The sequence below is a fragment of the Cyrtonyx montezumae genome, unplaced genomic scaffold, assembly GCF_038088225.1.
Source record: "Cyrtonyx montezumae isolate F1298 unplaced genomic scaffold, pur_monq_1.0 scaffold_19, whole genome shotgun sequence".
NCBI lineage: Eukaryota > Metazoa > Chordata > Aves > Galliformes > Odontophoridae > Cyrtonyx > Cyrtonyx montezumae.
The window spans coordinates 3313039-3327642 of NW_027071925.1; the positions used below are offsets into that span (position 1 = coordinate 3313039).

Below are 14604 nucleotides of genomic sequence, written 5' to 3' on the forward strand. Positions count from 1 at the left end.
CCACACCATGCACCAAAGCAGAGAATTCCCTCAATGCAGACAGCCCCACTGCCATCTATCTGGCACCCCAGCATCAGAGCTCTGAGATGTAGTCAGTCTAAAACATTCTTAAAGGCTGCTGTTATTCTTGTAGCAGTACAAACTGCTATGGCTTTAGTTACTGGAGTTTTGGTTTTTTTTAAATATAGACCACACAATACACATTACACAAGTCACGAGACAAGTACTAACAAGAGTCTGCTCCACACAGACTGTTCACAAACTCCACACTGAAGGCCAATTAATTCCTCAGATGCTGAAAGGTAGAGCTCTGGGAAGAAAAACCATCAGTGGTCTGAGGACCTACTGCAGCATGACATCCAGACCATTTCAACAAAATGAAGCACAAAGCTTATTTTGCTGTGCTGTTTAACAGATGCCCTCCATGCCTTCAGAACACCTCTATACCGTGTGCTGTATTTATGAGACTGCACTCAAGTGGTGCTCCTGGACAGGTCTCAAAGCATTCACCATGCTTCTAAATCCCACAGGCATCGAGCAACCCGCACTCCTCACAGCCTGCATGCCCCTGCCTACACTGAACATCACTGCAGGACACACTTCATTAGCACCACCAGGGCTTCACTTGTTAGACTATGAAGTGCTAAGATGCCTTCTTGTTTGCAGTTCTGTTCCCTAGAGAAGCACTGAAAACAGCCAAGCCAATAAACTGAGCTTTGCTAGCTCACCACTCCTTCAGAGGAATAGGAATTCCTGAGACATTCTCCAGGAAACAGAGCTGAGGGAATTGGTGCCCGCTGTAAGCAGAGCTGGATGAGAAAACATTTCTTTCCCTGGCATTCACCAAACCATTAAATTCTCACCACTGACAGCTGCTCTGCCACTTGAGAGTTGGGCATGAAAGAAAAGCTTTTATTATATGTAAAAAAAAATATAATCCCTAACACGTCTTGTTGTCCTTTGATGCTCTCATACTTGTTCAAAGGAGTCCTTTTGATTTAATCACATTCAGTTGAAAAGGGTTGAAGACCCTACATCACTACAAATGACCCACTTAGACCAGTGCAAACATCCACATAGAAATGGGAAGGGAGGAGAAGGGAGATTTATCCCAGTACATTTAAATTCACACCCTAGTGTAACGACATAAAGCCTTGGGTTTCATGGCTTTCTTTGAACAGAACAGGACTGTTCTGTCCATTTTCACATTTAGATGCTTCAGGGGCCTGCAGTACTTTAAATAACTACCCAACTATGTTTCCTGCAGGTCTCAAATATAACCTACTCCTAGGCAACGCCAACAGAGGCAGTGAAAAGCTATTAAAGCAATCTTGTTGATGTCACCAAAGAATAAACACTGTGTATTTGTTCTACTCAGTAGATTTAAGAGACCTGGCACACAAAAAGCTGGCACTGAAATTTCCTGCTTCGATTCAAAAGACAGTGAGAAAACTTTGGATCTTCACATCCATTCCAGAAATTCCTGAAACAGAAAGCTGAAAGTATCTGAAAGCAATGAAGCCACCGGCCTCAAACATGACAAAGTAACCAGCACACAGACTTAACTCAGATGCAGTAGCTACTGTGCAATACCATATGAGAACTGCTCCAAAGTAATACCTCCTATCTTATTATGGTGCCCACAGCATCAGAGGTGGAACCTTCTCACCAACATCCCATTACGTTTTGATCTTGTTGTCTAAAGGCAGTTATCTGCTTGCTTTTCGATCACCATCATCCCAATCAGCACTTACCTAAAACACACACAGGATGCACACAGGGAAAGCAGAGCAGCCTTCCCAAATAGAGGCACTGTGGCTTTTACACAGGGAACAAAGCTCCATTACACACACCAGGAAGTACCAACACTTAACACACCTCTGTGGACACAGCCCAGATTATTTCACACCTATTTAATGTCTCATATCTTCTGCAGGGTGACAGGAACTGCTACACGTTAAATTTCAGGTACAACAGTAGCTTATACACACCATCAGCTATCAGGAAGCACCAATGAGATGGTACTAGAAATGAAATGCAATAATTGCAATAGCTTGCAATTAGAGCTGCTGGCACAACACCTCACACACCACCTGGATTTCTGACAGCAGGACCTTTCATGTGTTAACACTGCTACAAAGCACTCCCAAGGGAGAGCAATAGCACTAACCAGCAGTGATGGGTCTGGGCGCCTCCTTCCTTCAAGCAGCATTTCCATGGTTACAGCGTTGATCACTATTGGCTTCAAGTGCATTCCAAATATAGATCAAATGCACAGCTTGGCATTTTAAACAGCCCTAATAGCTATTCTGCAGGCCAGCTCTTGTGAGCTAGCTCTGAGTCAAAGGCATCACACACTCACATAGCACGCTATGGTGACTCCTGAAAAGTTAGCAAGCATAGTGCTTACTGTATCACCCTGATCATTTTTAAAAGCAATCACTGAAGCTGGGCAGAGCAGTGAGGAATCATCCCAGCACCTACATCGTACTCCAAAACTTGTGTACTCAAGCTTAGCTGCTGTGCTTTAACTCGTATCCTTAGAGGCCACCATGCAGGGATAGCAATCCAGAGTCCTACTGGAATTAAACTGCAAAAAAAAAAAACAACAAAAACCACAATAAATGTTACCCCAAATGATGTGCACCATTTCAGCTCTCAATCACAGTGCACTGTTTCTAGAAAGGATGCCTCAAAAATTCTCCGCATCATATACTTAGAGAAGTTCATGCTAAATGCACACTGACTAGAAAGTATTATGCAAGCAGCATCGCTTTCATTGACAGTTAAAACGATCGTTTATTACCATTAAAAGTTACAGAAGACATCAAACCAAACCTTAAGACAGTAGAGAAAAACTCCAGCTCCTTTGTAGTAACTCAAAGTCTACGCAGTATTAGTCCATATTCTCCAGGAAGCATACATGAACCAGTGAAGTACTCATTTTTCTAACATGTAAGCCAGAAATCTAAAGCTTTTGAAGGGCAGCTCATTAAAAGGATGCTCCGTTTAGAACAGCATCTACCTCTGTAAATATCTCCAACACTCTGAGCTTATTTGCCTATACAAACCCATAAAGCATTCTTGATGAATTTGAGTTATCCTAAAAAAAATTGCATATTTGCCTAAGGCTGCCCCAAACCAAAAGCAATGTAGGAGATAGAAGGGAAAAAAAAGCAGAAAAGTTATGGAGGAAGCTGCAGAATGCTTCCTCTGTATTGAAACATGCAGTGATGTGTAGGGAGGCAGTGAACCAGTTTCAGAAACTAGAGTTATTTAATATTTTAATATTTCATTAATATAATTTAGACCTCATAAATAAAGCAAGAGATTCTAAACAGGCTATGAAGCAACCTTTGGGATTAGTGGAATTTTACTGGTAACTCGCTGTTGAGTTACACAACCATGGTAACCAACTAAACCAACCAAGCAGGAAGCTCTGCCTTGCAGCACTGAAAGAAATGGGCAGACACAAAAATGCTCTGTTCTTACCAGCAGTCACACCACCCACACAGGCTCTTTTTGTACAGCACAGTACTTGAGCCCCTCAGTACATGCATGGATACCACCTGATCCCTTCCTGCATGGGTACTATTCGTTAGCTGGTCATTTTCATTGCAGAAAACTAATCACAGAGTAGCTTTACTAGCAAAATTATAGTGGCACGATTGCTCCATACAGATGCATACAGTGAAAGTGAAAGGGAACTTGTAACTACCTAAGGACCATTTTGCCATGTGCAGGCACAATCTCCTTCCAGATAAAAAAAATAAACTTGCCCGTGATTTAATTCACCTTCATTCCAGCTATAAAAGCCTCAAGATTTAGCAAGCAAAAGAAAACAACAACAAAAAACAACACAACAAACCCACAGTTTGAAGAGGAAGAATCCGACCTTGACACAAGGGCTAACGTTCTGCCTTTCATCTGCACAAAGCCATCTTTAACCACCACAGGCATGCCTCAACGGGGCTCTAATTGGAAGAGTGGTTTCTTTAAAACAGATACAAGCCACTTGTGGTTTGCTTGAATATATTTGCACACCTGAAACTGTGTAATACACGTTCCTACATGTGGGAACCGGAATGGCCACTTTCAGAAACACATGAATGAGGGCAGACCTGAGGAGAAAGTGGATAGCCACTATGTGAAGTTAAGAGTTACACCTGCTTGCCTCAGATATGCTCACAAGGAGAGCATTCATTCTTTTCCTCCCTTTGAGAAGTCTAGAGAGCCTGAAAGAGCCCAGGGCACAGCACTACTCCACTACACTGCAGCTCCAACAGCTACAACTTCGTTAGAGCTGCTGCACAGCATTGAGATGTGAATTTCCAAAGCAAGAAGCTTAAAAAAAAAAAAGTTGGGCATGCAAGTACCATTTCTTCCTCTAAGAAAAAAAAAAAGACTATGGACAGAAAACCCCAAGAGGCTGAATATAAATAAAGTAATTTTCATCTTCCTTCCTTAGAAGTAAGCAAGGAGAGTCTGCTCACTCAGGTTAGGCTGGCTGGTGCCTGGGAGACCAACAGTGAAACACTGGTTGGAAAAAAAATCAGAGTAAACAGAAATCTTGACACTGTTCTGGTCTGGGTTAAGGTGGAACATCAAGGACGGATTATACAGCCACGCTGATACACGTCACTCTATTATACATCCACCTTCATTACCCTAGTGGGGGTAATAGCAGCATGAGATCAACTTGCAATTTCACTTTATCATTTTTATATTAAATGTATGTGCAAAAGCATTGTACAGAGAAAATGAGCGTTTGCTGACAAGACAGATGGAAATCAGTTCTGGCTCAGAAGCCACGTAGCTCTGAGCACAGCACTTGGTTTGACAGAGTGTGCCTTGCAATTAGCATCAGCTTCACTAGCTCCTGGGAGAGGAAACTTGGCTTCTGACCCCAATTGCACAGGACACAACTGCTCTGGTTCAAGGTTAGAGTACTCTGGCAAAGAGTCTGACCTCCAAAACAGCATCACAGGAAAGCTGGCCAGGGGCCAGCAAAAGCTGAAATGCTCCAAGAGCACAGACCGCTGTGATTACTGGAGAATGTCAGCTATTCTCAAGCATTTCCTATTTCTCTGCAGCAACAGCAATATAATATAACGCAGAAACATATCTCTGAGATTAAGATACGCACGTGGAAGAACTGCAAGCCATTAACACCTTGTCTTGCTATAGCTTGTAAGTAACCACTGTACTTCTTACAGCAGCTGAACAACGACAAGTCGGTTCGTTCAGCGTTGCCAGCAGGCATCCCCTAACATACAGGATACAGCCACACTGCTGAAGGCAGACTTCAGGACTTAATTTCCCCGTTCCTTCCCATTAACAGAATTTTGCACGTCTGGATCCTCTGCAGTCAGTTCTACTTTAGAATGCCGCTGCAATTCTGATGTGCCCACTGAGGACCTATTTTTGGAACCACCACATATTCCTCACTGAATGCCTGTCCTGTAGGCAGGCCTTACGTTCATACAAGCTGAAATTGCTGCTCAGCAGGTTTCTGTCGTAGAATCACAGATGCTCTCACCAAGCAACCCTAATAAAGCATGTCGAACATATGCAAGTATTTAATAGAATTATTACTGTGTAGACAAAAATCTAATGGTGGGAAGAGGGAAGCATGGCTGCAGTATTGCGACAAGCTGAGAACTTCCTATTAAAGTATTAACTGAAGAACCAAATACTCATATTGCCACAAAGTCTCCTGATCCCTGCCCAGATCAGCCCCCATTCCTTGCCACCCTGTGCAGAGGTTCAGCCTAACAGGTTTGGCTTCATCGTCAGACTGCACCCACCTGCTTTTCACTGGGCCCAGAGGCAGCTGGCCTCCAAGCACAGCAATGCTGACTGCACTCTACCAAGAGTGCAGGGTGTACAGTAAGGAAACCTTTGGCAAGAGGGCAGAACTCAAGGTTAGTGGTGTAGATCAGATATCTGGGTTTAAGCTTTTGGACCAGCAAAATAGCAGCTTCTAGGTAAAAAAAGGCCACTGCACTCCACTAAGCAAACCAATAGAACTATTAACTACATGAATTACATCATGGCCATTCACTAATGTTAAAAGAATGCCATTAAAAGGCAGCATGACAGGGTTTGAGATCTGAAAAAAAAAAAACAAAACACCTCGAGCTAGAAAGTTAAATGTAACATGGAAAACATGTACCCTAACCGTACACATCTGACTTCCCAGGAAAAGGCTCAGAAATGTCTGACAATGGAAGGTAACAGGATGGAACAGCAATCTCTCATATGCAGCCACAGACTGGGACTCATCACCATAAGAAAAACTTGAGGTCTGAGGGAGGTAACACGCAGCTATCTAACGAGCAAGCAGCATGATGACTGTGAGCACAGAGCAGGTGGTGTGCAGCCGAGCCAGGCTCCAGATAAAGGATATCTCTCTTGACAGAATGTGTCATGAAGCACAGCCACCTGCTGGAGGGCGTCATGGCAGAGAGCTCGCTTTGTTCCAGAAAAGAATTGGGCAAGCACAGGAAGCCAACCACATATGGTGCTATTACACACAACAGGCACTTTCTGGACCAGAAGGCTGTCAGGACACCGCTGCAGATTGAAAGAGTATCAGAGAGCATTGCCACGTTTCCCTCATCCCTATCCTCTTCTCTAGAGGGGTGCTGTCAGATATACACCACATTAACTAGGTAGGGCTTATGCTGCCCATCAGAGCACCACTGCTAGGGGCATCACTGCCAACCAGCAGCTAACACCGCTGCCAGGGGCATTGCTGGCAGCAGGGTGTGCAGCCTCTGCACCCCACATCTGCTCACCCATTAAAGGAGAAAGATGCCACCAGCTTCAAAAGGCAAGTCATTTAAAGAATAATCAAGATTCCTTTGATTCGTTTCTAAAAGAAGAATTAAAAATCACAGATCATAATCACTCCTTTGTTCCTCACCCTCCTTTGCAGCAAGGCAAGGCATTCTAAAGGAGGAATCAGTTCAGATGAAACAGAACAAAAGTTCAAGTGAAATCACATTAAGCCCTGTTCATTACAGTGTCAGTAGCTGCACCACACAGACCATGAAACACTTCAATAAGTAATTTCATAGAGCTACGAGTTCAGTAATGAAGAATTTATTCACAGGCCAACGTGAATTGCACAGTAAAGAGAGAGTTGTGCAAATGAAGAAGCAGAATTTACGCAATGTATGAGATAGCCAGCAGAATGTCCTCTGGAGAGGACTCCACTGACTGATGTTCCTGAACTGGAACAACGTTGATAGTGTTCACATTTATAAACAAAAAAGCACAATATGCTCAAGGAAGGAAGTGCTCTCATCAGGAAACCAGTTGTTCCCTTCCTGTTGTGGCATAAACAAATGTAAATACGACACAGAATGATCTGCACCAAAAACACCTATAGTCAAGTGGTGAGACTACACAATTTCAGCATGAAAACATTAATGTAACTATAGAAAAAAATAATTCAGTGTTTAACTCAAGTCTGATCGTGACAAAGCCTAGTTGTGCTAATTTTAAAGAACCCAAACGGACACAATTACCTCTTCGTTGTCCCCTCCCACGGCTCCTGTGCTATGGATACTGATATTTTTATTTCTAAGCCTGCTGATACTCAGACTCCTCACTTAGGTTTTGCTTGATGGTACCTTCAGAGGAATCCAAGACACAAAATGTTCAAATCTGAAGTTTCAACCATGAAAGAAGTACTACATTGTTATTTCTTAACTTTCTTAAGGTCAGGACAGATCCCTGTTTACGCCAAATCAACTCAATCTTCATTTCCAAGCTATTAAGCACGAACATGCAAATACTTTGCCCTGCTGAACTCCACCAAGCCAAAAGAGCACTGAATCAGGTTTCAAACGTCCCCTTCATTTAGCCTTACAGCAATCAGCTTCTGCATTTTTCAGACTGCAGATCCCTAATGACTTCCCACAGAATCAGGGCTCCCTGACAGTGCCACACTGGTTTCCTCTTTCTTGTGCCCAGCTGCCATCACCTCACCAACAGCACAGGATAGGAAAAGCACCTGCTCCCACAGTGTGCCCATCAGCCTCAATTGAGCCTGTTGTGGCAATCAGGCAGACAAAAATCATTGACTCTCTGTTCCAAGATGGCATTTGAGCAGCTTATCACTCTGAACTGGCTTATGTCTTTCTCAAGCAAGAGCTGAGAACTTCACTGTAATGAGAAACTATTTCCCCTTCGTCCAACCCCTAGAAGGGAAAGCCCACGAACCACAAGCTGATAACCTCTATGGACTGAGCTAAAAATCAGTGTTATTGAGCAAAAGGGATGCTGAGAGAAGCAAAAGCTTAGCACCTGATCTCAGATTTTGAAAGCCTGCACTTGCTTATAGCTTTGTGGGAACACTGCCCCACACTGCAGCAGACCCCAGGTGGTGTCAGTCCTTGCAACACAGGCTTTGGACCTATAGTGCTTCCATATCCTCCACATGCTTCTGAGCCATGACTCAAATATACTGATGACAACTGAAACAAGCAGCATGCAGATAGATAACGAGAAAGCAGAATGATTAAATTGCCCGTAATAAGTCCTACTTAACGTTTTACCTAAGCTGCTAACATTACCTGTCTTAACTATATCATAACAATCAGATGAAGAGTTAGTAATTCAGCTTAACAGCCTAATTCCTCATTTAAAATATACACACAATCATTTTAAACTGCATGAAAAAAAATGAAGATGAGCTCACTTGGGAGAAAATAGACCATTTAAGACTAACCTGTAATTAATTTTAACTTGAGCTAATTAACAGATTTCCTTGTAAACTCCCAGAAGATTCATTCTATATTCAGAACATGAGTTTTAAGATCACGTCGCCTTCCTCCTTCCAGAAATGTACTGAAATCAAAGTGAGTGCAAAGCAATAACACCAATCCTGGTTATGAAAAATAACGACGTACCCCTACATTCTGTGTTCCAAGATCTGGACTCCAATTTAATGCTATCTGTCGAAATTCCTGAGGGACTGCTTTCAGTCCCTAAGGCTCTCCTATCCCATCTTCCTTTAGGTACTTGTTTCTTCTGAGCATCTGAGCTCAGATCCATCTGCAGCTCCTTCAGCACACAGCAGGAAGAGGAAATGCAGGTTATTTAAGCTGGAGGTGCACATAACTGGCCACACCACATGGAAATACCTCATCCTATGTCTGCAGTTGATGTCTGTGATCTGTAAATTAACTTGTCTTCTCACTGGATGTGATTTTAGACTCTACAAATACACCATATCTTTGTCCCACAAGGTTTTAAAAGCTTTTACATGTGCTTCTTAATGGCTAAATGCATATTAAATTACAAACGCAGATCCTAACCACGGCACCACAGGTGTCTAGGACTCCACAGAACACACTAACCATTTTCTTTCTCCCATTCACTCAACATATTTTCTATTCTACATGTTCCTTGGTTGGCTATATATAAAGCAACACTTCACACCAGTTCAGGCACAGAACGCCTGCAGAGCGTGAACTCCTGAGTGCTCTCAGAGCAAAGCAATAAGACCAGTTCTGGTACAGATTTTTCTCCCATTGACACCCTTCAGAGTTTGACAATAGCAGTGTTTTAGCTTTTAAAGCTGCCAGGAAAACCTGACTGAAAGCACTGGGTAGAGAAAACTGCAGCTGTCAGCTACAGCCGGGTCATGTGCTTGCCCACAGAGAACAGGAAACTGCTAGCCATGGAAATATCTAGGCATGTCATGAAATAATATGTAAACTGCAGGCTGCTAAGTCAATGTTTTTCCCTTGTGCTTTGCTTAACTCTCATGTTTGGTAACTTCAGCTCATTCCAAACAAGTGGCCAAAATTTCATTAGTTCATACAACACATTGCTAACACAAGAGACCATCAACAACGACATAAAACAGCAGCAGAGCTGAAGACACCAATTCCAGAGTAAGTACATCCATACAAGGTGCTGTTCCACAGCTCTTTTACTAATGCATTTCCAACAGCAAATAAGGCTGAATTTTCAGCAAAGCCAGGAAGCAAAGTGGATGAGGGCCTGGGATTCGTACAAAGGAAAGGAAAACAGCCAAGCCTAATCCTAAAATTAAAGATATTACATGACAACAGTAAGCTCCTAACACTGATGACTCGTCTACCTACACACTGCCTTCCTAACTTCCTTGTTTGGCTCCAACGTCAGATACTATAAGAGTGGAAACATCATTTTAAGTATTCAAAAGACAGCAAACTGCCTTTGAAAGTTTGTCTGCCTCCACAGGCACATCTGAAAACCTCAGCTGTCATAAAGCAACAAGCTCTTAAAATGCACATTAATTTGACTAAACAGAATATTTAACAGTTTAACGCACACTTGCTGTGTTCAGTCATGGTATTAATCCATTTGTATCTGAAACTAAGCAGATAAGACATCATTTAAGATGAGCTTCCAGATACACCCAGAAAACCCTTCAGCTCTCAGGACATCCAGCATGGGTTGTTTGTTGTGTTGGTTTTGTTGTTTTCCTAACAATCTTATTTCCCATTTGCATGAAATCCCATAGAAGCCAATTATTCATTATTTGAATTTACTATGAAAACTAAACTCAAGGAGAATTATTTAATGCATGACAGACCAAAAACAAACTGTGAATCGACAGAGTTAATTTCAGCCTCATGCATGTTATGAAATCTTCAAGATTCAACTTCTTCACTGTCTTTTAACATGAAGAACTACTTACTGGCCAAATGCACTGTTATTACTGAATGCAAACTCCTTTAAGATAGCATTACAACTTTTAAACTCATGGCAAGTTACCAAAGTTAACAGCCATTCTTCCGTATTTCAGCTGCTTTCAGCGTTATGTAAATTTGAATGTGAACAGGAAAAAAATAAGCTTAGATGCTATTCAATCTGATAAACATCTGCACAAGTGTTTGTATAGAGAAATACACATACGCACACAATTTTCAAGATGGTGATTATGACATATGCCACAGAGCTGCCAAAAATCATCGCGTCGTAATGCGTAACCACGTGGTAAAGTTGGGCTGCCAGCAGCAGGCATGTCAGACTGGAACATAGCAACTTCTGAGCTATGATTCTAGAAGCTTCCCAAGTCCAGAAGATAGCTTCATTAAAAGATTTGCATCCCATTCTTACTGTTTTCAAAGCAACTTAGATATTATCTGAAACCACACAGCTCATCAGTAAAAATAAATCATTTTCAAGGAAGTAGCTTCTGTTAAACTTTACGTAACTTGCCTTTAATGTTAAAGGAAGGCAAGAAGTACAAAGCAACTCGTCTCCCAACTCACGTCCTCCATCAGCACTTCACCAGTTTTCTTCCAGACTCAAGAGATAAGGGGTTGCACCTTGAAGAACATTTGTCTGGGATGCATTAGGGCTCAATAGCTGATGTTTGGACTTCAGCACAGGAGCAGAAGAGAAGCATTTTCAAAAACAATTTAGAAAGAAAAAGGATTCCCATTTTTGAGTCTGTGATAATTGTCTGCAAAACCCTTGTCAATCGTAGTCTATGTCTAGTGGAATTAAATCCAGTTTCTGGTCTTAATATAGCTGTGCTCGTCCTTCAGAGAGAGAAGAAACCTCCCAAAAACTAGAGCAACGTGAACAGAATGCTAATTGTACTTCATTCTCCCATCAAAATAGTCTTTGAAATCCAGGATGGGAAAAGTAGGCAAGTAGGAAGCTCACCAACATTGAACCAGAAGGAAACAACACCAAAAAGCATCAAACTATCAGATCCTGCCCAACATCCATGTTTCCATATAGGTTTTTGCCCTATATCTGTATACGTAATATATCCTCTTTCCTCTTACAGAATAAAAACAAAGCTTTCACGTAAGAAAAGGCTAAAAAGTGTCCTGGAAGTTTTGTTATCCCCCAGGTACAGAACAGTTTGAAAAGTCGATAGTAAAAGTCTGAAGTGTTTCCAATTACACCCAATTAAGCACTGTGAACAGTCCTGAGGTCAGCTCAGCACTTGAGCTGAAAATATCCTGGAAGATTTCTTACAAGTAAAAATGGTGCCTTCCTCTCAGCAGCAAGGTGAAGGCTCCTTGGTTCAGCAAAACCTAGAGGATTGTGTCCAAGCCTCTCCACTCTGGTCAGTAGTCTTAGATCTAGAGCCAGCACACTTCACTGAAGGATAAAGAGTTGCATACACTATCACATTTAAATTCTAGAAAGCCGCTTCACTTAGATATCATAACGGGGTACGGTATTAAAAGACCTCCAACATAACACAGATCCTTATGAAAATAACCACATAGCCTTGAATCATTTGCGAGTGCAAGACCTGCAGGTGTAAGGTGGAGGCAGTTTCAGGAATGTGACAGGAAGAAATGGAAATATTTCACCTGGTGCGATCTAACCTATTTTTCACCCCGTGGCTGCAAAGGATCACTTCCATAAGGAACTCTGCACTTCAGCCCATGTGATCTATCTAAATATTTACACAACAAGCACCATTCAAACTCTCCCCCAAAGCCATTAAACAGAGCATTTTCAGCAAGTGAAGCAATAACTACTATTTTAGATCATTTGTGATTTAACTGCTCTTATCTAGTAGAAGCTGACCTGACTGCTCCCCCACAAGTGCTCTTCCGAGCTCATGAGAAACACACAGATGGGGTTTTGGCCAAATATAACTAATGTGAAAGACTGACTTCCTCTTTGTTTTCCAAAATAAATAAATAAATAAATGAGAGAAGGCAGAGAAAGAAAAGACAACACAAGTAGGATTCACGTTTTCTTTGTTACAGTTTTAATACTAGCACACAAACCAGCACTCCCACAGCCAAGAAGCTTTTAATCCATCTCTCCAGCCTCCCTATCTTTTTTTTTTCACCATGATGTACTACATCACTATTTCAAGTGCTTTTTCCCCCTCTCTGTTCACACTTAACCCTTCTTTCACAGCTTCTTCTGCGCTCTCTACTCTTTTACAGTCCATACAAACAAAGATGCCACCACAATAAGCTTCTCATCAATGTACTTGATGATTGTTCCCAATAACCAATATGGAAGCACACCTGAATGCAATTTTTGCTGTAAGTTTAAAGCAGAGCAGTCCGTGAGCTGTACTGAAACTTTTAGGGAAGAAAACACATTATATAAAAATACTCTGAGGAAAAAGGAAACGGTCAAAACACACATCTCCCATATTTGGTGTATCACCTCAAACCTGCGTGCCCTACAGCTACTGAATGGTGCCCAGCTAGGACTGAGCAACACAAGGAGCTGCCAAGTAAGAGAATTTTAGCAAAACAGAATCAATACTTACAGCCATAATCAACTCAAAGGGGTGTTTATACACCCGTATGGGTGACTGATACTTCTGCACCATAGCTGCGGTTACTGAGGTCAACTCCAACCTGAAAAAGAAGCATTTAAAACCATTTGTCAGATGCAAGCAGCCGGTTTTAGACTCCTACTCAGACAACACTCCGAACTGCAATAATGTGCTCGCAGCTCTACCTTCACAACTCCATTAAGACTCCTGAATGAGTCCCTGAAGAGCTGGGTATATTTCAGTCAGAAATGACTTGCCATTCTAAAAAAAAAAGACACCGAATTAGCACAATTTCCACCCGGTTTTAGTAACAAACTCTCAACGTACGTTATAACTCTCCATCTGGGTGGTGAGCTTTCCCGTGCTGCTGCTGGGAAGCAGCCGTAGCACCTCGGGGATGAGTGCTGCTCGGGGCTGCTCACAGCTGTTTGGGATCGGTTTAAAGAGAGACAAAAGTATCCCAAACGTGAAAACCCTTCGCTCCCAGAAAGCGAGCAAAAAAGGAAAACACAGCCAACAGCCACAACGCGTTCCGGTATCGCTTCCAAAGGAGAAGAACCGGAGATTTTTCAGACGAAAACTTCGGACTCGACCGTAGTTCCCCTAAGGTTCATTTCCTCTCCAGACATTCCAGCACAGAGCCAGCTAGAAACCCAGCAACAGGAGCCAGCCGCTCCGCATCTGCCCGCCCGGGCCGAGCGTGGGACCCCATCCCACCCCAACGGGACCGCCTTCACCGGGACGCGAGCAGCAGCCCCGGCGGACGAGCTCACTTCAACGCCTTTAACCGCTAAGTCGATCGCGCTTTTACTTCATCGGGAAAGCGGATCCCACCCCACCGCAGCGCACGGCCGCCAACAAAAAGAGCCGCGCAACAAAGCGGCGCTCCCCGCCCGCCCGCGGACACCGGGCACCTGTTGGGGACGGCGGGGCCGCTCGCTGCCGGAGTGCTCCCCGCCGGCCGCAGCCCGCACGCAGCGCGGAGAGGGGCTGAGCGCGGAGGGCCGATCAGACACACACACGTAGCCGCTTACCGCCGTCACGCCGCGCGGCCGCGCTCCGCTCTCATGTCGGCGCGGGGCAGCGCCGCCGCCGGTTCCGGCTCAGGAGGAGGAGGAGGAGGAGGAGCGCAGCGCCGCCCGTTGTCACTGGTGACGGGGCGGGAGCAGCGCGCGGCCGCCGGCCAGCTCGGTGCATGCGTTATGGCACAGAAAGCTTGAGCGGGGAGGGGGGTGGCGGCGGTGGCGCGGCGCATGCGCAGTGTGGATGGCTGCGGCTTGTGCCCGTGGTGTGCCGGGCCTGTTCGCCCAATTTCTCCCCGGTGT

The 14604-nt window shown here is 43.6% G+C and overlaps 1 protein-coding gene across 1 annotated transcript in view; it reads right to left on the reverse strand.

Annotated features, from left to right (window-relative positions):
* SEC14L1 (SEC14 like lipid binding 1) overlaps positions 1-14387 on the reverse strand; it is a 35023-nt gene extending 20636 nt beyond the window's left edge. Inside the window, exons 1-2 of the mRNA XM_065735163.1 lie at positions 14314-14387; positions 13271-13361 (exon numbers count right to left, since the gene is read on the reverse strand). Of these exons, the coding sequence (XP_065591235.1) occupies positions 13271-13333 (63 nt within the window). The 5' untranslated portion in view covers positions 13334-13361; positions 14314-14387. The remainder of the gene's footprint in view (positions 1-13270; positions 13362-14313) is intronic.
* Between the last annotated feature and the right edge of the window lie 217 nt (positions 14388-14604).